General features: G+C 43.8%; 1 protein-coding gene across 1 annotated transcript; it reads left to right on the plus strand.

The window, feature by feature from the left end:
- Window positions 1-12332: 12332 nt before the first annotated feature.
- On the plus strand, window positions 12333-24497 carry LOC129814872 (V-type proton ATPase subunit S1-like protein). The gene is made up of 7 exons (XM_055867993.1): window positions 12333-12525; window positions 20458-20498; window positions 20727-20815; window positions 21679-21920; window positions 22044-22094; window positions 22510-22753; window positions 23248-24497. The coding sequence occupies exons 1-7, from the start codon at window positions 12425-12427 to the stop codon at window positions 23509-23511; spliced, it is 1032 nt and encodes a 343-aa protein (XP_055723968.1). The 5' UTR covers window positions 12333-12424; the 3' UTR covers window positions 23512-24497.
- The last annotated feature ends 561 nt before the right edge of the window (window positions 24498-25058 follow it).

The raw sequence follows: 25058 nt of genomic DNA on the forward strand, positions 1-25058 counted from the left end.
TTTGAGCTAGGTCTTTTTTCAAAATGCAATTTAAATATAGCTCAATTTTAAGCAACCCGTTTTAAAATACACAATTTAAGGAAATATCACATGTATACTATATGAATAGCTATGTTTGATTAAGTAAGTGTAATAACGAGGGGTGTTTTAAATGCCTGATTTAAAGTGCAGTCAAACAAGTCTGAAAATGGACAGGGTGTTAGTTCCCTAATTCATCAATGCTGAGAGCCAAGCAGAGAGGCATCAGGTCCAAAAGTACTGGATTGATAAACCATGCTTTCTGTCTCTGCTTGGTCGGCTCCCCACTCAACTGGAATTTCATACCGCTGACTCGATTACAGGTGCTGAGTGCATGGCTTGTTGCACTCAGGGGTGGGGTTGGACGGAGCCACATTGTCTCTCGATCCCCCTGTCCCAGTCTCCAGTGTTTATACTACAGTAGTGTTTATTTGCCATGGAGCCATGGTCAGCTTGTCTCATCTGGTGTACAGAGTTTTATCTGTTTTATCTGCATGCTCCCACTAAGCCCCTTCTTTTCTATTTTTCTACGACGTGCCTGGCCCATACTGTATATTCAATTTCACCCTCTTCCTCTCCTATTATGTCCTCTCCTGTCTTAAGCCTAGTCCTGGACAAATCAATTATTTTATATTGAGCATGCTTTTTTTGTCCAGGACTAGGTGTAATCTGAGTCCGGGAAACCAGCCCATACTGTAGACAATGAGATTATTCAAGAATACTATCAAAATAAAGATTGATTTCTATTTTGTATTTGTATTTATTATGGATCCCCTTGGCAGCAGCTACTCTTCCTGGGGTCCAGAAAAATTAAGTCAGTTAAACAATTTAAAAAACATTACATTAAATTCTCAACATATTTCACAACGCATTAAGTGTGTGCACTCAGGCCACTACTCCACCACCACATATCTACAACGCAAAATCTAATATGCCTAAGGCACCTCATCTCAGTGCTTGAGGCATCACTACAGCCTGGTTCGAATCCAAGCTGTATCACAACCGGCCGTGATTGGGAGTCCCATAGGGTGGCGCACAATTGGCCCAGCGTCGTCCGTGTTTGGCCGGTGTAGGCCATCATTGTAAATAAGAATTAGTTCTTAACTGACTTGCTTAGTTAAATAATAGTTATGTTTAAAAAAAAACATGTTGAAGTCATTTCAGTCGCTGTAGTAGCTGACATGTTTAGTGTTGAGTTATCCACATACATAGACATACTGGCTTTACACAAAGCCAGTGGCATGTCGTTAGTAAAGTTTGAAAAAGCAAGGGGCCTAGACAGCTGCCCTGAGGAATTCCTGATTCTACCTGGATTATGTTGGAGAGGCTTCCATTAAAGAACACCCTCTGTGTTCTGTTAGACAGGTAACTCTTAATCTATGATTATCTACGGGACATTTAACATTTATTTCCATGCTACAAATGGCCTCTGACAAAGAAAATGTTCTCATTGTGGTGTGGGTTGTCTCTCACAGAACAGAAGGCTTAGGAGAAAAACACAAGAACCCAGATGCTGGAAACAAGATCAGTGGGAGTTAACACACACATCTAAAAATACATAACACATCCTAACATACAAAACAGCACACTAAATAATGTTGGGGAAAAAAACAAAAAAAACAACAAAGCAGATAAAACAAATTTAGGACTACAGACTAACCAATCAAACAAGGGTTAGGGTTGTATCAGCCATTATCATAATACCTACGCCTATCCAAACATATCTACAAGTGCATAAGGGGTAGGTCTAACTTATCCATCTACAGTCACAATTTTGTACTTTTTCAGGAGAAGAGAAAGGAGCTAAAAAATTGAGGGAAGTGGAAAGGAAGGGAGGAGGGGAGTGGTTGAGGAGACAAAAGAGGGGAGGGGAGAGGAAACACTAGAGAGACAGAAGAGAAAAAGGGGAGAGGATGGGGTGGAGAGACTTTGACTTTATATTAGGTGAGCAATGGTTCCGCTCTTTTTAAGAGTTCCAGTTATTTGTTGTTTTTATTTTTTTTAATGCAAAAAATATAGAAATGAAATGAAATCTCTCATGCCATATTCTCATTGCTAACATTATAGTTATTGCTATTCCATTACTTCAGTTCCATTGCTTTAGTTTCTGTAGTCTGGTGGCCAGTTAGTATATGAAAAGAAAGATAAAAAGATGTCCATTCTTCCCAATCAGGGACTGGTAGAGATGGGACACCAGGTGGGTGCAATAAGAAAAACAGCAAGTACTCAGAACCTCCATACACGGACCTCTAGCCACTGTCTTCTAAGTTCTATGAGGGAAATATTACTAGCTGATAACATCATTCATGTTTGTATTTACATCATGTAATGTAGTGCTCAGTAGAAAGTATATTAGCGAATTGTAGCTAGCTTCTCCCCAATGGTTCCGCTAGCTAGCAAGGGGGGGTTAAGGTAAGGGTTTTAGGGTAGGAATATCCTAAGGATCCCGGATAGCACAAACCATCTGAAGAGACATTCTTAAAATCCCCAAAATAATGTTTTGTGCAAATTGGGGGTTGGAAAAGAAAGCATTTGTATCTTATTTTTCCCAAAATTTCAGCACACACGTCTAGCAACATATGTCAGGTAGACATACTACTGACACACTTTGTTTGTATTGCATATTTGAAATATTATTTACCTGATATCCTTACGATACCACTAAATTTGTCACTATTGAAACAGTGAAAAGTTGAAATTAAGGTAGAAATTACCCTCCATGCACATAAATTATCATTTTGATAAACCTTCTATTACAGATACATTTTAGAAAAATGATTTGCATACCAAATTAACAAAACAGTAAAGACATGAATATTAACCTGATTTTCAAAACCTTAACATATTATTTGGAGAAATACAGTGGCTTGCGAAAGTATTCACCCCCCTTGGCATTTTTCCTATTTTGTTGCCTTACAACCTTGAATTAAAATGTTTTTTGGGGGGGTTTGTATCATTTGATTTACACAACATGCCTACCACTTTGAAGATACAAAATATTTTTTATTGTGAAACAAACAAGAAATAAGACAAAAAAACAGAAAACTTGAGGGTGCATAACTATTCACTCCCTCAAAGTCAATACTTTATTGAGCCACCTTTTGCAGCACGTACAGCTGCAAGTCCCTTGGGGTATGTCTCTATAAGCTTGGCACATCTTGCCACTGAGATTTTTGCCCATTCTTAAACGTAAAACTGCTCCAGCTCCTTCAAGTTGGATGGGTTCCGCTGGTGTACAGCAATCTTTAAGTCATACCACAGATTCTCAATTGGATTGAGGTCTGGGCTTTGACTAGGCCATTCCAAGACATTTAAATGTTTCCCCTTAAACCGCTCTAGTGTTGCTTTAGCAGTATGCTTAGGGTCTATGTCCTGCTGGAAGGTGAACCTCCGTCCCAGTCTCAAATCTCTGGAAGGCTGAAACAGGTTTCCCTCAAGAATTTCCCTGTGTGTAGCGCCATCCATCATTCCTTCAATTCTGACCAGTTTCCCAGTCCCTGCCGATGAAAAACATCCCCACAGCATGATGCTGCCACCACCATGCTTCAGTGTGGGGATGATGTTCTCGCGGTGATGAGAAGTGTTGGGTTTACGCCAGACATAGAGTTTTTTCCTTGATGGCCAAAAAGCTACATTTTAGTGTCTGACCAGAGTACCTTCTTCCATATGTTTGGGGAGTCTCCCGCATGCCTTTTGGCAAACACCTGCTTATTTTTTCCTTGAAGCAATGGCTTTTTTCTTGCCACTCTTCCGTAAAGCCCAACTCTGTGGAGTGTACGGCTTAAAGTGGTCCTATGGACAGATATTCCAATCTCCTCTGTGGAGCTTTGCAGCTCCTTCAGGGTTATCTTTGGTCTCTTTGTTGCCTCTCTGATTAATGCCATCCTTGCCTGGTCTGTGGGTTTTGGTGGGGGGCCCTCTCTTGGCAGGTTTGTTGTGGTGCCATATTCTTTCCATTTTTTAATAATGGATTTAATGGTGCTCAGTGGGATGTTCAAAGTTTCATATATATTTTTATAACCCAACCCTGATCTGTACTTCTCCACAACTTTGCCCCTGACCTGTTTGGAGAGCACCTTGGTCTTCATGGGGCCGCTTTCTTGGTGGTGCCCCTTGCTTAGTGGTGTTGCAGACTCTGGGGCCTTTCAGAACAGGTGTATATATACTGAGATCATGCGACAGATCATGTGACACTTAGATTGCACGCAGGTGGACTTTATTTAACTAATTAAGTGACTTCTGAAGGAAATTGGTTCAACCAGATCTTATTTAGGGGCTTCATAGCAAAGGGGTGAATACATTTGCACCACTTTTCTGTTTAAAAAATAAATAAATGTGGACTATTTTGTGCATGTTCATTTTAGGAAAACCAAATAAAAATCAATTTAAATTACAGGTTGTAATGCAACAAAATAGGAAAAAACGCCAAGTGGGATGAATACTTTTAAGTGTAACAGTCCTGACCTATTTATGTTAGTTTTTATGTGTTTTTGGTCAGGGCATGTGTTTTGGGTGGGCAGTCTATGTTACCTGTTTCTATGTTGGTTTCGGTTTGCCTGGTATGGCTCTTGATTAGAGGCAGGTGGTTTGCATTTTCCTCTAATCAAGAGTCATATTTAGGTAGGGCATTATCACTGTGTGTTTGTGGGTGATTGTCTCCTGTGATGTTTCGTGTTGTTCGATATGTATTCACTTTTGGAGCTGTTTGGCTGTTCGTATGTTTCGATGTCCGTTCCTGTTCGTGAGTTTACGTTTGTCTATGTAAGTTTATGTTCAGGTTGCGTCGACGTCGTTTTGTTATTTTGTAAGTGTTGAAAGTGTTTTGATTTGTTTAGTCTACGTCGTGTTCTATAATAAAGATGGCATATTTCCCTGACTCCGCATTTTGGTCCGAAGATCCTTCTCTCCTCACCTCATCCGAGGATGAGGAGAGCGACAGCTATTACAGAATCACCCACCAACAAAATGTGACCAAGCGGTATGGGAAAAATAAACGGAGTAAGGGACAGAAGAAGGAGCAATGGACATGGGACGATGTTCTGGATGGAAAGGGTGTCTACACATGGGAGGAAATCCTAGCTGGTAGAGATCGCCTCCCATGGGAACAGCTGGAGGCACTGAGGAGAGCGGAGGCTACCGGAGAGAGGAACCGGAGCTATGAGGGAACGCGTCTGGCACGGAAGCCGAAAAAGCCCGTGAGTAACTCCCAAAAATTTCTTGGGGGGGGGCTAAAGGGTAGTGGGCCAAGGGCAGGTAGGAGACCTGCGCCCACTTCCCAGGCTTACCGTGGAGAGCGGGAGTACGGACAGGCGCCGTGTTACGCAGTAGAGCGCACGGTGTCTCCTGTACGAGTGCATAGCCCAGTGCGGGTTATTCCACCTCCCCGCACTGGTAGGGCTAGATTGGGCATTGAGCCAGGTGTCATGAGGCCGGCTCAACGCGTCTGGTCTCCAGTGCGTCTCCTCGGGCCGGCATACATGGCACCTGCCTTACGCATGGTTTCCCCGGTTCGCCTACACAGCCCGGTGCGGGTTATTCCACCTCCCCGTACTGGGTGGGCGACCGGGAGCATTCAACCAGGTAAGGTTGGGCAGGCTCAATGCTCAAGAGAGCCAGTACGCCTCCACGGTCCGGTATTTCCGGCACCACCTCCCCGCCCCAGCCTAGTACCTACAGTGCCTATATTACGCACTAGGCTACCAGTGCATTTCCAGAGCCCTGTTCCTCCTCCACGCACTCTCCCTATAGTGCGTGTATCCAGTTCGGTGCCTCCAGTTCCGGCCCCACGCACTAAGCCACCTGTGCGTCTCCTAAGTCCTGTACACACTGTCACTTCTCCCCGTACTAGTCCTGAGGTGCGTGCCCTCAGCCAGGTGCCACCAGTGCCGGTACCACGCACCAGGTATAGAGTACGCTTTGAGAGTTCAGTGTGCCCTGTCCCTGCTCCACGCACTAGTAGGAAGGTGCTTATCATTAGCCCGGTGCCTCCAGTTCCGGCACCACGCACCAGGTCTACAGTGCGCCGTATCCGGCCAGAGCCATCCGTCTCCCCAGCGCCATCTGAGCCATCCGTCTCCCCAGCGCCATCTGAGCCATCCGTCTCCCCAGCGCCATCTGAGCCATCCGTCTCCCCAGCGCCATCTGAGCCATCCGTCTCCCCAGCGCCATCTGAGCCATCCGTCTGCCAGGAGCCTGCAAAGCCGCCCGTCTGCCATGAGCCTGCAAAGCCGCCCGTCTGCCATGAGCCTACAGAGCCATCCGCCAGACAGGAGCCGCTAGAGCCGTCAGCCAGACAGGAGCCGCTAGAGCCGCCCGCCAGACAGGATCTGCCAGAGCCGCCAACCAGACAGGATCTGCCAGAGCCGCCAACCAGACAGGATCTGCCAGAGCCGCCAAACAGACAGGATCTGCCAGAGCCGCCAACCAGACAGGATCTGCCAGAGCCGCCAGAGAGCCATGAGCAGCCAGAGCCGTCAGAGAGCCATGAGCAGCCAGAGCCGTCAGAGAGCCATGAGCAGCCAGAGCCGTCAGAGAGCCATGAGCAGCCAGAGCCGTCAGAGAGCCATGAGCAGCCAGAGCCGTCAGAGAGCCATGAGCAGCCAGAGCCGTCAGAGAGCCATGAGCGTCGAGAGCCGTCAGCCTGCCATGAGCGTCGAGAGCCGTCAGCCTGCCATGAGCGTCGAGAGCCGTCAGCCTGCCATGAGCGTCGAGAGCCGTCAGCCTGCCATGAGCGTCGAGAGCCGTCAGCCTGCCATGAGCGTCGAGAGCCGTCAGCCTGCCATGAGCGTCGAGAGCCGTCAGTCTGCCATGAGCGTCGAGAGCCGTCAGTCTGCCATGAGCGTCGAGAGCCGTCAGCCTGCATGGACCTGCCAGAGCCGTCCAAACAGGACCTGCCAGAGTCCTTCAGCCGGGATCTGCCCCTTGTCCCGGTGTTGCCCCTTGTCCCGGTGTTGCCCCTTGTCCCGGTGCTGCCCCTTGTCCCGGTGCTGCCCCTTGTCCCGGTGCTGCCCCTTGTCCCGGTGCTGCCCCTTGTCCCGGTGCTGCCCCTTGTCCCGGTGCTGCCCCTTGTCCCGGTGCTGCCCCTTGTCCCGGTGCTGCCCCTTATTCCAGTGATGGTCCTTATCCTGGTGCTGCCCCTTGTTTTTGTGCTGCCCCTTGTCCCGGTGCTACCCCTTGTCCCGGTGCTGCCCCTTGTTCCGGTGCTAGCTGTTTATTTAGGGGAAGCTAATGTTTGGGTGGTCAGTGGAAGGGGTAGAAAGAAGAGGGGAGTGACTATGGTGGTGCGGGGACAGCGTCCTGAACCGGAGCCACCACCGTGGTCAACTGCCCACCCGGACCCTCCCCTGGACTTTGTGCTGGTGCGCCCGGCGTTCGCACCTTGGGGGGGGGGGGTACTGTAACAGTCCTGACCTATTTATGTTAGTTTTTATGTGTTTTTGGTCAGGGCATGTGTTTTGGGTGGGCAGTCTATGTTACCTGTTTCTATGTTGGTTTCGGTTTGCCTGGTATGGCTCTTGATTAGAGGCAGGTGGTTTGCATTTTCCTCTAATCAAGAGTCATATTTAGGTAGGGCATTATCACTGTGTGTTTGTGGGTGATTGTCTCCTGTGATGTTTCGTGTTGTTCGATATGTATTCACTTTTGGAGCTGTTTGGCTGTTCGTATGTTTCGATGTCCGTTCCTGTTCGTGAGTTTACGTTTGTCTATGTAAGTTTATGTTCAGGTTGCGTCGACGTCGTTTTGTTATTTTGTAAGTGTTGAAAGTGTTTTGATTTGTTTAGTCTACGTCGTGTTCTATAATAAAGATGGCATATTTCCCTGACTCCGCATTTTGGTCCGAAGATCCTTCTCTCCTCACCTCATCCGAGGATGAGGAGAGCGACAGCTATTACATTAAGGCACTGTTAAGATCTCTGTAAAATGTTCAATGTTATTTGTATGAATCTGAAACGTAATTGATTTAATTACTTATGCATCTAACGAATTATGTTGTTAAAAGTTAAAATTATCACTTTACCTATCTTTATTTTGGCAGAATAACAGGGGTTTCAGTGTCATGTGTCAATCAGATAAATGGAGGACTCTAGACATTGTCATTGAGGACTTCCACCGTTTAAAAATATTCAACTGATTGTGGATTCCTATGGGTCGGGAGTGATCAGCCAATGATCAGAGCCAAGACCAAGATTTACACCAGGACATTTGTCCCAAGATCCAGACCCAGATCCAGTGAGTTTAGACCATGACAAGTTAAAGACTGACTTTATGTGGTCTTGAGTTGTCTCAAGACCAAGACGACTAGATGAAGAGTCCATTGGCCCTTATTTCAATTGTAAGAAACTCAAGTAGAGTGAACTCGTACACTACAGAATAGCACATTATAGACTTATTTTTAAATGTAATAATAGAACGCCTCAAGATATTCTATTGAAATAAATAATGAATTGCTTTATTTTCAAACATTAATTCTAGGAGTCAGGGTTTGGGACAGCCACCTCTCAATATGAATAGGTGTATAAACTATTATTTTGTAATATATTAATATAACAATATGTTTGTTATTGCCTTGTATTGAAATTATCACATTTCAGGTATGACCCAGATGCAGACAGTGTCGAAGAAACAAAAGTTTATTTCTAATACAGGGGCAGGCAAACGACAGGTCAAAGGCAGGCAGGGGTCAGTAATCCAGAGAAGGTGCAAAGGGTCCAGAACAGCAGGCAGTCGCAGGGTCAGGGCAGGCAGAGGTCAATAATCCAGTGAGGTTGGGAAAGGTATAGAACAGCAGGCAGGCTCAGGGCAGGCAGAAGGGTCAAAACCGGAGAAGGACTAGGAAACAGGAGCAAGAAACAGAAAGGAGTGAGGGAACAAACACTGGGTAGGTTCCACAAACAAAACAAACTGGCAACAGATAAACAGAGAACACAGGTGTAAATACACAGGGGATAATGGAAGATGGGCGACACCTGGAGGAGGGTGGAGACAAGCACAAAGACAGGTGAAACAGATCAGGGTGTGACAGAAATAAAACATATCATGATGTAAAAATATTTTTGGAGGCTTGATTGCTTTTTAAAATTGTTTTTTGGGGGTGGGACTGCAATTTGCACCACTTCTGTAGAATCACAAGAAGTACCAGTACCGTATCACTTTGTAGGGGTACGAGGTATTTGAGGTACATATGTACATAAAGGCAGGGGTAAAATGACTATACATCAGTATAGATAATAATAAGAGTAAAATAAAGAACAGATTAGCAGCAGCATATGATGAGTGAGTATGTGTGTCTCTGGCGTCGGTATGCGTGTGTGTTGTGTATATGTGTGTGGCGATTTTGTGTGAGAGTGTCAGTGTAGTATATGTGAGTGAGTGTAGTATTGTGAGTGTGCATAGAGTTAGTGCAATACACGGTCAATGCAGATGTTACTGATTGTAACAGAGGAAAAGTCCAAACAATCTTTGATTGTGTTTGATACAAGATGATTGTGTGAAAGGGTGACATCCCAAACCTCTACCACAGATTGTCATATTATTAGCCTCTACTGCAACTAGTAACATGTTCTTCACCACTGGTGAAGTAAATGAGATGCTTTTAAAATGTGTTTTTTTAGCAGTAGCCTAGATGGCAGTGGCTCATGCCTGTCCCAGTCTACTGGACCGCCCATCACTAGACTACTTTAAAAAGACAAGCTCTAAAAGCCAATTTGAACGATTTTGATGAGTTACAGTTCATATAAGGAAAACAGTAAATTTAAATAAATGTATTAGGCCCTAATTCATGGATTTCACATGACTGGGCTGGGGCCCACCCACAGGAAAGCCAGGCCCAGCCAATCAGAATACATTTTTATTACAGACAGAAATACTCATCAGTTTCATCAGCTGTCCGGGTGGCTGATCTCAGACAGATGGCTGGTCTCACGTGGTCTGCGGTTGTTGGACGTACTGTCAAATTTACTAAAACCACATTGGAGGCGGCTTATGGTAGAGAAATTACCATACAATTCTCTAGCAACTGCTCTGGTGGACATTCCTGCAGTCAGCATGCCAATTGCAGTCTCCCTCAAAACTTGAGACATTTGTGGCATTGTGTTATGTGACAAAATGTTATATTTTAAAGTGGACTTTTATTGTCCCCAGCACAAGGTGCACCGGTGTAATGATCATTCTGTTTAATCAGCTTCTTGATATGCCACACCTGCCAGGCGGATGGATTGTCTTGGAGAAATGCTTACTAGCAGGGATGTAAACAAATTTGTGAACAAAATTTGAGAGAAATACGCCTTTTGTGCTTACGGAACATTTCTGGGATCTTTTATTTCAGCTTATGAAACATGGGACCAACCCTTCACATGTTATGTTTATATTTTTGTTCAGTATAAAGTATGTTATGATGCTTTTGCGCTATTTTATTCTTATATTACTCTTTAGATTATTCGAATATTAAACAATTCCCTTGATGTAGGCCTACCCTATGTTTGTTTTTTTACCCCACTTTTAAATAGTACCATCTCATCATTCATAGGTTACTGATGTCATGACGTTGCCCTCTTTGGGTACAGCGAGCACCATCCCCCTCTCTCTGTCTGTTACACTCAGGCTGCTGTGGAAAGAGAGGTCGTAAATTCCTGGAGGAGATTATCTCCTCATGGCCACAGTATAGAGAGAGTAAGTTTCATAGAGAACAAAGGAATTTCTTCCACCTCACAGAACTGGAGAACCGAACGACATTTATGTTCTGGTGAAGGTATAAAAGACCGGTGAAGAATCCAGCTACAAACTGGTCCGTTTGGTACAATTTTGTGACAATACGGCCACATTACCATAACGCTGTTTATACAATAGCCTCAGATATGAGGCTTACATCTAATTGTTGTATAAGATGAATGAGTGAGGATGATACTGTTTGTGAAATTGTGTAATGTGATTTTGGACTGTTTAATTAAGGAAACTCCAATTCCCTAAAAAGTTTCACTAAGTCATTGGTATAAAACCCCCACCTGGGTTTTCTATCACCAGACCAGCTTACCTCGATAACGAGAGGGCCAAGGTTTGAGTAGAGACCATAAACCTGAGTATAAGCTAAGGTTTGAGTAGATGGCTGAATCTTTTAACTATACCACGTGGTTAAACTATTAGATTATCGATACCGACAGAACAAGAACAAGTCTTTGATATTAATTACTAGTCTGCAGCTAGGAATTCGGTATCATTGAACGCGAAGACCGACAACCGCCCGAAACATCTATTCTATAACAACATGAATGAATGTCACTCTGAACTATCCATTCTAACCACGACAGAGAGAGAGTGGACAAACTCTCCAACAGAAACAAACTTTTCAACAGATGACACACTGAGCGTAAATATATATATACATTGATTGCAATTGTTCCCGAATGAGTGAGCGTTCATGTGCAAAGGATTAGCATTTCAATTGTTATAATTATCACTCTGTCTAACAAGCCGCCATACCGGTTTAGCCCACTAGGGTACATCCCCCGATCATTTCTTTGTAACCATATCTTGTTTGTTTGTTATTCATTTCTGTGAGTACTTAGTTAGTAAATAAATGATTTTAAGACAATTGATGTATGGATGACTCATAGTGAAGACTGGATTCGTGCAGATAACCAACAATTTACGACGTTTGGAATGAGACTAACGTGAGGTAAAAAATAATTCATTAATCAGAAGACTAAGTGATCAGATATTAAAATATCTGAAAGTTATATTAGGAAAATTATAACTTTGTAATCTGAATATTTTCCTTGGTGCCCCGATTTCCTAGTTAATTACAGTTAAGTAGCTTAATCACGTAATAATAATTACAGTGAATTTTTTATAAAGATTAGTTCTCAATTTTAATGATGCCAAAGACATGACACTGATGTACAGACAGAAGGGTAGGCCAGTCTGGAAAGAGAACAGATCCATCCAGTGTCAACTGTATGCCAGTGACGAGGATGTAATTCCATTGAATTAACGTGTCTTTCGTCATATTGCTTCATTAACCCATGATCTTATTCTCATGCAGAGCTTTTTTTATTCTTCAGATAACCCTAGTTTATACTTTTAATTAATTCCAATAGAGACAGCCTGGTATCTAGGTCATTTAATCAAGGGGGCACGTTCACTGTGGGAAAAAACTGGCAAGCATGCTGACCTTGAACATTCAAAATAATTAACAGTGTATTTATGAGTCAGTTTTCTTGAGGGCAGCTGCTGGTCTTTGTGTGTGAGTGTGTGTGTTCTGAGAGTGGGTGTGACCGTGACACATAATTACCAGTCCATCTAGATTTCTATTGGCTGCTGCCCTTGTCAAGCAGTAGGCTTAGGCTTCGGCTGTTTTCGAAGCAGATTAGGAAGCAGTCATCATCAGTCGTAGTCTCATCTGGCCGGCTCCATGGCAAAACAAGACCTCTTTATGTATTTGTATTTATTTTCTGTCGTTTTTCTGCAGCTTTCTTTGTCTTTTGATCAAGTGCCTGCTGTTGTGGAGAAAAGGTAGGCATGAAAGGAGGTATTTCAACTCTAGGCTGGAGTCAGGCAGGGGGATGGATGGATGTGCAGGGGGGTGGGGGGAGAATGAGGTTCTTTCATAGTGTGATTGAGATCGTGGGAATGAGGAGAAACAGACTGTTTTAAAATGCATGTGAATCTGTAAAAGCATTGTCTCTATTTATCTGTAACAATTGTGGTAGTGATTTCCCTCTTACCTTGTGTGCTGCACTGTACTGTACTATAGTGTAGTGTGCACATCTGCAATTATAATGTCCTAGGAATTTGTCAGAGAAACACAAGAGAAAATCCATCGGTGTTGCTCTGAAGGCATCAGTTTACAGGGCAAATCCATATATGCACTACAAAAATAGGTAGGAAGGAAAGCTGTTACATCAGGGATGAGATGGAGTCATATTCTGTATGCTCACATGCTATATATCGCAGAGCCATCCTTCCTCTGAGAATTACACTATTTGAGTACAGATCCATATATGCTAGATTGAGTATTTCTATTCTATTCAGCTCTTGCACTGCTGTCAATCTCGTAATCAAAATGTAAAAATAAATAATATAAAAATAGTAATTTTGTCATTTCTGTAACAGCTCTTTTCATGAGTTTTACTGAATATATATATATATAACATATTAAATAAAATATGTTAACTATGATGTTAAACTACAGATTTGCTACTTCAGTTACTTCATTTATTTGTTTGTAGTGTTTCATTGGACATCAATTCGTCGAATTTGGTTATTTTGATCGACAATGTTATTGCAGTTTATGTTATTTCAGTAGCATGGATATAATATCCCATGAATTGTTGTTTTATATAACTTTAATGAATACAGTAGGGAGTCTGGAGCCACCATATTTCGACTGACATGCTAGGCTACAACCTTCTGTGAACCAGTCCTTAATAGACAGCAGGGGCTTCTGATGCTTTCTGTAGGAGAGCAGTGTGATATTGGGATTAAATCCGGTGATGAATACACAGAATACAGTAAACCAAGTCACCTGAGGATCCAAGAGGTGAGGATCATTCCAATTGCAAAAATGAAGAAACATAATCAATGAACAATTTCAGGCTCATTTCACTTGTCAAGGTGTCTTTTGTGCATTCAGGCAAAAACGAAGCGTGGACAATACTACTTAACATTTTGTATCTTTAACTAAAAAAAGACAAAGATTCGTTCCCCTCCTTGTTTACCAAAGTAATTATTCGCCGCCCTGTGTCCCAGCACCTGTAAAACATATGTGCTTTGTGCTCATCTGTTAGTGAATATCTGACTTCATATTTTTTTTTAAACGAATGTGTAATTGCCAACATATTGCCTCAAGGGCATTAGGCTATTTAGCCTGTCTGCATTCGCGCCTGCACAGATGGGGCTTTGTGGCAACATGTAGGGCAATACGGGCTTTAGTCTTAGAGCAGATTTGATTTAGCTAGGCATGAGCGTGCTGGGCTGAGCACAGGGGGCAGTCTAAAAGCAGCGCGTCCACCACAATATTCCCTCTTACCCTCACAGTATACATGACATGCTAGGCATTGTGAAGTGAAAGAGAAGATCAACGGATCATATTGATTACATAATGGCTGATCCATAACATGCTCAGGTGCAGCCAGTCAGTGATGGCAGCAGGGCAGAGTACCGAGTGGATTTGTAAGCTGCTGGTAGGGTGGGGTTGGGATAGAGGGAGGAGAAGGGAGGAGGATTTTGCTAGTCCACTCTAGATCATCACAATTGGTTCAGTCGTTTGAATTAAAGCTCCCTTTTTCTGCTTGCGTTAGTGATTTTGGTGAGGACGTGTGGGTCTGTGTAGCGAATTCAGTTTGACACTTGTGTTCAGATAAATTATTACTCGTTGTTTTGTCACTTTTATATTATGTAAGAATGGCATCTGCTGGCGAACAAGAACACAGAGCACTCACTGCTCGTCAACTCCCAAATGTCTTGTTACATCACTGAGCCAGCCCAACACAGATACACCCACAGATGGGTTCTCAATCACAAATGTCAGAGAATTACACTTTTACACCGAGGTACACCGAATATGATCTATTCCTGTTATAGATAATAATATAGTATTTAACAGTAGTATATGACTGCCTGTAATAGTATTAAACAAATCACCACAAACAACGCAGTAGCATAGTGCCTTATTACAGGGTCAAGTCAAATGTTGCCCTCGTGCTTTTAATAATAAACATATCAGATAAGGGATTATGATCCTTGCAGAATACAAGCACAGTGTATGACTACAGATGCTCGCCACCCACTGCTCAGACATCTGCATTGATATTAAAGTGCGCACACACGTCAAATGTCTGCCATTCATGGTTAGGGTCATTTCCATTTCAATTCAGGAACCTAACTGAAATTCCAATGTACCTAATTGAAAAGCAATGAAGAAGAATGGAATTGGAATTTCAGTTTACTGCCTGAGGACCACAACCCTGCTGCCTGCCAGTCCTCGGTAGCCGCCTCAGATCTGGTGGGTAGTCTGCTAGCTACACTAAACCCCCTGAGCCCTAATAAGGATACCATGGTCTGGCTGCTGGCTCCCCTAAGTCCCAGTAAGGACACCATGGTCTGGGAGGATTAATCGAGCAGAACCTTAATCAGGTTTTAGCGTTTCCCCAAAGCTCATTTAATCTGGCATTATGGCAGTGATTAGATGCTTAAACAGTTAGTCACAGGATAATCTCTTGCACTGTTGAGGAAAACACAACAAGAGCAAACTAGGCCAAATACATTATTAGGGAAAGTCTCTTTTTTAGTCACGTCCAAATTTCTAAAACACTATTATACATTTTGTTTTCCATGTAGAAAGTACCATCTCACAATGTCCGCTTGGCCAACCTATGGTTCCGGTGTTGTTTTTTTAAATACAGTACCATTCAAAAGTTTGGACACACCTACTCATTCAAGGGTTTTTCTTTATTTTTAATATTTTCTACATTGTAGAATAATGGTGAAGACATCAAAACTACGATATAACACATATGGAATCATGTAGTAACCTGAAAAACAAATCAAAATAGATTTTAGATTTTAGATTCTTCAATGTAGTCACCCTTTGCCTTGATGACAGCTTTGCACACTCTTGGCATTCTCTCAACCAGCTTCATGAGGTAGTCACCTGGAATGCATTTCAATCAACAGGTGTGCCTTGTTAAAAGTGAATTTGTGGAATTTCCTTCCTTCCTAATGTGTTTGAGCCAATCAGTTGTGTTGTGACAAGGTAGGGGTGGTACACAGAAGATAGCCCTATTTGGTAAAAGACCAAGTCCATATTATGGCAAGAACAGCTCAAATAAGCAAAGAGAAACGACAGTACATCATTACTTTAAGACATAAAGGTCAGTCAATACGGAACATTTCAAGAACTTTGAAAGTTTCTTCAAGTGCAGTCGCAAAAACCATCAAGTGCTAAGATGAAACTGGCTCTCTTGAGGACCGCCACAGGAAAAGAAGACCCAGAGTTGCCTCTGTGTCACGTTCCTGACCTATTTATGTTAGTTGTTATGTGTGTTAGTTGGTCAGGACGTGAGGTTGGGTGGGCATTCTATGTTTTCTGTTTCTGTGTTGGTTTTGGGTTGCCTGGTATGGCTCTTAATTAGAGGCAGGTGTTTGGCGTTCCTCTAATTAAGAGTCATATTTAGGTAGGCGTTGTCACAGTGTTCGTTGTGGGTGATTGTCTTCCGTGTTTGTGTTATGTTTGCACCATACGGAACTGTATACGGTTTGTTCGGTTTATGTAGTCTGTTTCCTATTCGTGCGTTCTTCGTGTCTATGTAAGTTCTCATGTTTAGGTCAGTCTACGTCGTTTGTTATTTTGTATCATTTCAAGTGTAGTTCGTGTTCGTTTTTCGTCTTGTCATTAAATTCATTATGTATTCACAACCTGCTGCGCCTTGGCTCCCTCAATACACCTCCTTTTCCGAAGATGGAGAGGAGGAGGATCGCCGTTACAGAATCACCCACCATACCAGAGCCAAGCAGCGGAGTCAACGGAGTAAGGGACAGGAAAAGAAGGAGCAATGGACATGGGACGATGTATTGGACGGAAAGGGTTGCTACACTTGGGAGGAGATCCTGGCTGGTAGGGATCGCCTCCCATGGGAACAGCTGGAGGCACTGAGGAGAGCAGAGGCTACCGGGGAGAGGAACCGGAGCTATGAGGGAACGCGTCTGGCACGGAAGCCAAAAAAGCCCGTAAGTAACTCCCAAAAATTTCTTGGGGGGGGGGCTAGGAGGTAGTGGGCCAAGGGCAGGTAGGAGACCTGCGCCCACTTCCCAGGCTTACCGTGGAGAGCGGGAGTACGGGCAGGCGCCGTGTTACGCAGTAGAGCGCACGGTGTCTCCTGTACGAGTGCATAGCCCAGTGCGGGTTATTCCACCTCCCCGCACTGGTAGGGCTAGATTGGGTATTGAGCCAGGTGTCATGAGGCCGGCTCAACGCGTCTGGTCTCCAGTGCGTCTCCTCGGGCCGGCATACATGGCACCGGCCTTACGCATGGTTTCCCCGGTTCGCCTACATAGGCCTGTGCGGGTTATTCCACCTCCCCGCACTGGTCGGGCGACCGGGAGCATTCAACCAGGTAAGGTTGGGCAGGCTCAATGCTCAAGAGTGCCAGTACGCCTCCACGGTCCGGTATTTCCGGCGCCACCTCCCCGCCCCAGCCTAGTACCTACAGTGCCTACACTACGCACTAGGCTATCAGTGCGTCTCCTGAGCCCAGTTCCTCCTCCACGCACTCTCTCTGTAGTGCGTGTATCCAGTTCGGTGCCTCCAGTTCCGGCACCACGCACAAAGCCTCCTGTGCGTCTCCAGAGCCCTGAACACACTGTATATTCTCCCCCTACTAATCCTGATGTGCTTGTCCTCAGCCCGGTGTCACCAGTGCCGGTACCTCGCATCGGGTATAGAGTGGGCTTTGAGAATACAGTGTGCCCTGTCCCTGCTCCCCGCACTAGTAGGAAGGTGCCTATCCTTAGCCCGGTGCCTCCAGTTCCGGCACCACGCACCAGGTCTACAGTGCGCCGTATCCGGCCAGAGCCATCCGTCTCCCCAGCGCCATCTGAGCCTGCAAAGCCGCCCGTCTGCCATGAGCGTCGAGAGCCGTCAGCCCGCCATGAGCGTCGAGAGCCGTCAGCCCGCCATGAGCGTCGAGAGCCGTCAGCCCGCCATGAGCGTCGAGAGCCGTCAGCCCGCCATGAGCGTCGAGAGCCGTCAGCCCGCCATGAGCGTCGAGAGCCGTCAGCCCGCCATGAGCGTCGAGAGCCGTCAGCCCGCCATGAGCGTCGAGAGCCGTCAGCCCGCCATGAGCGTCGAGAGCCGTCAGCCCGCCATGAGCGTCGAGAGCCGTCAGCCCGCCATGAGCGTCGAGAGCCGTCAGCCCGCCATGAGCGTCAAGAGCCGTCAGCCCGCCATGAGCGTCGAGAGCTGTCATGCCATGAGCGTCCAGTTTCGTCAGTCAGCCATGAGCTGCCCTTCAGCCTGAAACGGCTAGATACCCAGAACTGCCCATCAGTCCAGAGCTGTCTCTCTGTCCGGAGCTGCCTTTCAGTCCGGAGTTGCCCCTCTATCAGTATCTCCCTCTCTATCTTGATCTACCTCTATATTCTTATCTATCCCTCTTTCTTGATCTATCTCTCTGTCCCGGTGCTGTCCTTATCAGTGATGTTATTAAGAGGATTTTGTGGGGGTAAAAAGAGGGTGGACATTCTTAGAGGGAGGAAGCTAGGATGGATTATGGTGGGGTGGGGACCTCGCCCGGAGCCTGAGCCACCACCGTGGTTAGATGCCCACCCAGACCCTCCCCTAGACTTTGTGCTGGTGCGTCCGGAGTTCGCACCTTATGGGGGGGGTAATGTCACGTTCCTGACCTATTTATGTTAGTTGTTATGTGTGTTAGTTGGTCAGGACGTGAGGTTGGGTGGGCATTCTATGTTTTCTGTTTCTGTGTTGGTTTTGGGTTGCCTGGTATGGCTCTTAATTAGAGGCAGGTGTTTGGCGTTCCTCTAATTAAGAGTCATATTTAGGTAGGCGTTGTCACAGTGTTCGTTGTGGGTGATTGTCTTCCGTGTTTGTGTTATGTTTGCACCATACGGAACTGTATACGGTTTGTTCGGTTTATGTAGTCTGTTTCCTATTCGTGCGTTCTTCGTGTCTATGTAAGTTCTCATGTTTAGGTCAGTCTACGTCGTTTGTTATTTTGTATCATTTCAAGTGTAGTTCGTGTTCGTTTTTCGTCTTGTCATTAAATTCATTATGTATTCACAACCTGCTGCGCCTTGGCTCCCTCAATACACCTCCTTTTCCGAAGATGGAGAGGAGGAGGATCGCCGTTACACTCTGCTGCAGAGGATAAGTTCATTAGAATTACTAGTCTCATAAATTGCAGCCCAAATAAATGCTTCACAGAGTTCAAGTAACAGAAACATCTCAACATTAACTGTTCAGAGGAGACTGCGTGAATCAGTACTTCATGGTCGAATTGCTGCAAAGAAACCATTACTAAAGGACACCAATAAGAATAAGAGACTTGCTTGGGCCAAGAAACCTGTCCCTTGGTCTGATGAGTCCAAATTTGATATTTTTGGTTCCAACTGCTGTGTCTTCATGAGACGCAGAGTAGGTGAACGGATGATCTCCACAAGTGTGTTTCCCACGTGAAGCATGGAGGAGTAGGTGTGATGGTGTGGGGGTGCTTTGCAGGTGACATTGTCAGTGATTTATTTAGAATTCAAGGCACACTTAACCAGCATAGCTACCACAGCATTCTGATGGTTGGGATGAGTTGGACAACAGAGTGAAGGAAAAGCAGCCAACAAGTGCTCATCATATGTGGGAACTCCTTCAAGATTGTTAGAAAAGCATTCCAGGTGAAGCTGGTTGAGAGAATGTCAAGAGTGTGCAAAGCTGTCATCAAGGCAAAAATCCAGGTGCACTTTTGCAAACTTCAGAGATGCAGCATTGTTATTTTTGGACAGCAGTGGCTTCTTCCGTGGTGATCTCCCATGAACACCATTCTTGTTGAGTGTTTTACGTTTTGTAGACTCGTCAACAGAGATGTTAGCACCAGAGATTTCTGTGGGTCTTTGGCTGACACTCTAGGATTCTTCTTAACCTCATTGAGCATTCTGCGCTGTGCTCTTGCAGTCATCTTTGCAGGACAGCCACTCCTATGGAGAGTAGCAACAGTGCTGAACTTTCTCCATTTATAGACAATTCGTCTTACCGTGGACTGATGAACATCAAGGCTTTTAGAAATACTTATGTAACCCTTTCCAGCTTCATGCAAGTCAACAATTCTTAATCTTAGGTCTTCTGAGATCTCTTTTGTTCGAGGCATGGTTCACATCAGGCAATGCTTCTTGTGAATAGCAAACTCAAACTTTGTGAGTGTTTTTATAGGGCAAGGCAGCTCTAACCAACATCTCCAATCTCGTCTCATTGATTGGACTCCAGGTTAGCTGACGCCTGACTCCAATTAGCTTTTGGAGAAGTCATTAGCCTAGGGGTTCACATACTTTTCCCAACCGACCCTGTGAATGTTTAAATGATGTATTCAATATAGACATGAAAAATACAATAATTTGTGTGTTATTAGTTTAAGCACACTATGTTTGTCTATTGTTGTGACTTAGATGAAGATCAGATTGAATTTGATGACCAATTTAAACAGAAATCCAGGTCATTCCAAAGGGTTCACATTCTTTTTCTTGACACTGTATGTAATAAACTGTATCAAACCCGATGCTTGAAATGGTTGTGATTGTATATAGTATATGCCTGATATTCATCCTACCATTATCCCTATATCTCCTGTCCTGGTAATCATATACGAGAGATTTACGTTGATGTACTGTAGCCAATACCTTACAGCCTACCATCTGAAATAATAATTTATTGTCTTATATTTACAGTTTAGGGGGACCCACATCCCAAGATATCAGGGTTCAAAACAGTGAGTTATTTCCCTTATTGTCAATTGATTATGTGAACTTTTTAATTATATTTTGAGATGTGACTAAAAAATACAATAAATTCACTGGTAACACTTCACTTCACGTTGCTCGTGAACCTGTGTAGTAGTAACACTGTAATAACTCCCGTAACAACGCTGTATTGACATTGTTAATACGCAGTCATCTTTTTAATTTAATTATATTTCTCTTTCTCGCCTTGCATACAGATGGATTGGTTTCCCAGAGCCACAGTGCTGCTTCCGATGGGGACAGCTCTTTGCTTGCGGTGGAGCACCCTCTCAGAAGAGTGCTGCAGGTACTTTGTCCCAATTATCTTTCCTTACTCTCAAAGTGTGCACTTGTTCACTTCACTTCACTGACTTGAAAGGAAATGACTGGTAGAAGAAATTTGGTGGAACCTCCCACTAGCCCATGCCTCCATCAATCCAATGCTTTTATATTTACGGAAAGTATAGTGAACGAGTGCACACTTCAGTAGAAAGGAGAAATAGACTGAGTGTACAAGACATTATGTACACCTGCTCTTTCCATGACATAGACTGACCAAGTGAATCCAGGTGGAAGCTATGATCCCTTATTGTCACTTGTTAAATCCACTTCAATCAGTGTAGATGTAGGGAAGGAGAATCATTTTTTCAGCATTGAGACAATTGAGACATGGATTGTGTATATGTCCCATTCAGATTGTGAATGGACAAGACAAAAGATTTGCTACTCAATATTTGGAAGGTGTTCCGAATGTTTGGTATACTAAGTGTAGACTACTGTGTGCGTGACTACACCAGACAGAAGTTTTTAGTTATCCAATAGGACCTTGTACATTGGGAATAGGTTTTATTCCCAGCCATTTGATATTAATCCCAGACAGAAGGCATAATCTCAGTGAGGTAAACCATTAGATATATTGTCATCAAGGAAATGAATAAACAGATTAGATTATTCCTAACAACAGCACTCTTACACAATGTCTTATTGGTCAATGAACGCCCGCTGCAGCCCCCACAATGAGATGAAAAGCAATCTGTAATAGTACTTCAGATTACTGTTGGTTGTCAATCAATGAGCCACCATTTTATCTATTTCTCTCTCCCCTTCTCTTCTTTTCCCTCTCTCCCTCTTTCAACCCATCCTGTTTCATCCTCTCTTTCCCGCCATCAGCTTTATGGGTGGCAGCTGGACTCCCCACACAGAACCAAAAGGAGGCTACTGCAGACATCGAGCACTCTTCCTTACTCTCCTCTGAGCGTGGTTTACAATGGAAAAACATGTATCCTGTTTAGGGCCAGGAAGATTGCTATAAGGTTCAGGAACAGCACTTTAGTGGATCTCACGGAGAAGGCCTTCGGCCCCGATGCACCGGTTGACACCAAAGGCTCCATGTGCAGCAAAGATAAAGCTACGTAAGTCTGCTCAGCGGCTGTAGATATTCCTGCCGCAGTTCAAGACACATGACTCTTCCTCGCTCTCCTGATATTTTGAAGGGTGAAGTAATGACAGTGCTATTGAATTTGTTTTCCCACCAGGCTTGTACTACGTTTTGGAGACGTGGAGGACTTGAGAGGACTTGCCATAAGGTTTGCTTCTTCATTCATTTTTACAGCCAAATTTGGCCCCGTGTAGCTCAGTTGGTAGAGCATGGTGCTTGCAATGCCAGGGTTGTGGGTTCGATTCCCACGGGGGGACAGTACAAAAAAAGTATGAATGTATGTACTTGTAAGTCGCTCTGGATAAGAGCGTCTGCTAAATGACGTAAATGTAAATGTAAATTTAGGCTTGAAAGACCATTATAAAAATTATAGATCGGCCCAGCGTTTTCCTGGCAGGTCACATGTTGGTCTGAAGTATATCGTGTGTGTTACAGTTTGGTTGTGATACTTGATATTTATATATTCTGCGTACTGTGCACTAACTGTGTCTTTCTTGACAAGAGCATCTGCTAAATGACAAAAAATGTAAATGTATAATCAATGTATGAACTGTTTCCGACAGGCTACAGATGTCCAACACATTCTATGAGTCGGCAGGGCAGAACTGGTTTACTCTGGACAGCGTACACATCCACTACAACTGGACCCACGAGGCAACGTTCAACGCCAGCGACGTGTACGCTCCTAGTACCTACTCCTACCACTGTCAGCACGTCAGCAGTCTGCAGAAGTACGACACGCTGCTCGTACCAAGCTCCATCACAGACAACTCTGCAAACTGGCACATCACCTTCACAGACTTCCAGGTTGGCATGTGTTGTTTTTGCGCGGAAGGCAACATTTTATGGCAGGAGGGGAGGGATGTTCTGATAGAGGAGCATGTTCTAATGGTTCTGTTGAACCTCTGTAGCTACTCCTGTTGAAATGTAATGGATGACTTGTGCTGTTTGTTAAAACCATGATTTGTTCAAATTGCTGTGAAATAATAAGGAATGATCGGTAAACAGGACTCCAACTTGTGTGTGGCTTTATTAAACTCTCCATAATACAGTACAGTTTCTAGTCATACCACCAGGTGGAACTATTGTTATACCAGTACACTACATTGTTAACGTATTGTATTTTATTGTGCTCGTGTATGAACCCAGACATATTCATGTTTATCTTTTTAAAGAGGTACATGATATAGAAATCCACAAGAATAGTTTTTATGTAATAACCTTTATGTGTTATGTATGTCATCTTTGCATTGTTTACTTTACTTGAAGATCTCACCTATATATTTATCTTTGCCCGACAGTTGCAATCGTTCAACGTGCTGTCCAACAGGTTTGCCTCAGCCAGCGACTGCGCTACGTTCTTCACTCCGGCAATCCTCATGGGTCTCATCACCTCTCTCATCCTCCTCCTGGTCCTGGCCTACGCTCTGCACATGGTGGTGCACCTCAAACACATCGACACCTACGAAGAGCACAAGACTACTGTCTACTTCCCTCGCAGCTCAGAGACTGCAGAATGCACCGATGCCACCGGCTCCACCGCCACTGAGAAAAACAGCCTGTAGGACTCTGTTTCCCAGGATCCACCTCAGTCTCCACCACTAGGAGTATAGACCGTTTCTGTAGTTGTCAGAGAGTGACTGTGCAGGGGCTCTGACTGAGACCCTGATGGCTGGCAGACCGACTGATTGACTGACTCAACTCTAGATATAAAGCAACCTCCCATACTGAAGGACATGGTCTCATACTGAAGGACATGTTGCCTGGACTTGATATGGTTGTCCACTCTGGCATTGCTGGGCTCAGGCAGTGGTTGTCCAAGCCCGTTAGATCCAATACTTTGCGGCTCAGCATCATCTGGTGGATTTGGAAACAACTTCGGAGAACACTAATCCTGAGACATTAAAACCACTTATCTGGCATTGCAAGTGAAAAATAAACTAATAATGATGTACTCTTGAATGAAATTCAAACTGATAAAAGCACAAAAATCTATTTATTTAGTTCCTTGTCAGTACTATAAATGCTGGTATATTGGATAAAGAAGTTTAATTTTAATATCCATACCCTAAACGGTAAAGGGTATGCAGTATATATTATTATGTAATTAATTCATCTTTGTTGGATACGCAATTGGTGACATTCTGATGTTTCAGACCTGCAGAGGATGTGTTTTCAAGAACTTGTCTTATTGCAAGTTTTTGTGAAAATAATACTGTATGTGAATTCTGGTTTTGTACATTTTATTTGGTGTTTTTAATTTCTCAAATGTATATTCTTCTTGCAAGGTGGGTCTTCAATAGTTGTCCAGTTAAAACATGATATAGTCATTGAACTATTTAAAAAGCAGTTCATTAAATCAATTGCCAGAACCACATCAACAATTTACTGTGATATGCATCATGCCTGTGGCTAGAAAATACATTAGCATACAACAGTACCCTACTCTGATGAGCAAAATTGTAAACATTTTCTAAAAACCTATTGTTATGTACGTTTCATTTATCTGTAGGCTATGTGTTTGGACAAAATAAACCCAAGTTGGCTCAAAGGTGTCCATTGCAATCTATCAAAATGGAAGATTAGTTTGAAAGTTTAAAGGTCCAATGCAGCCATTTTTTTATCAATATCAAATCATTTCTGGGTAAAAATCAGGTACCTGTAATAGACTTCTAGAAATATTTGCAAAAATACCTTTTTGGCTAACAACTATTTCTCAAGCAAGAATCTTGTTAATTCTATCTAGGAGTGGTCTGAGTGGCGAGAGAAAAAATGAAAACTAGCTGTCTTCAGAGATAAATGGGAGGGGTTGAGGGGAGCTGAATGATGGGACTAAAAACAAACAAAAGTTAACTATTTTATAACATCCTGTGTCCGTAAAATGTATATAGTAGGTATAAACTGGAAGTAGAAGCCTAAGTGTTATTGTCCATTAGTTGACACCAATTAGGGGAGGGGTGGTAGGGTTAGGGGAAAATAATGAAGGAAATATATACAAATATATACAAATATATAGTTGAAGTCGGAAGTTTACATACACCTAGGCCAAATAAAGTCCTGACATTTAATCCTAGTAAAAATTCCCTGTCTTAGGTCAGTTAGGATCACCACT

This window comes from Salvelinus fontinalis, chromosome 18 (assembly GCF_029448725.1).
Source record: "Salvelinus fontinalis isolate EN_2023a chromosome 18, ASM2944872v1, whole genome shotgun sequence".
Classification (NCBI taxonomy): Eukaryota; Metazoa; Chordata; class Actinopteri; order Salmoniformes; family Salmonidae; genus Salvelinus; species Salvelinus fontinalis.

Coding starts and splice junctions, on each gene's coding strand:
- LOC129814872 (XM_055867993.1), top strand. CDS start 12,425: ATGGCAAAACAAGACCTCTTTATGTATTTGTATTTATTTTCTGTCGTT. Junction 20,816..21,678: donor CTCTCAGAAGAGTGCTGCAG/GTACTTTGTCCC, acceptor TCCCGCCATCAG/CTTTATGGGTGGCAGCTGGA. Junction 22,095..22,509: donor TTGAGAGGACTTGCCATAAG/GTTTGCTTCTTC, acceptor TGTTTCCGACAG/GCTACAGATGTCCAACACAT.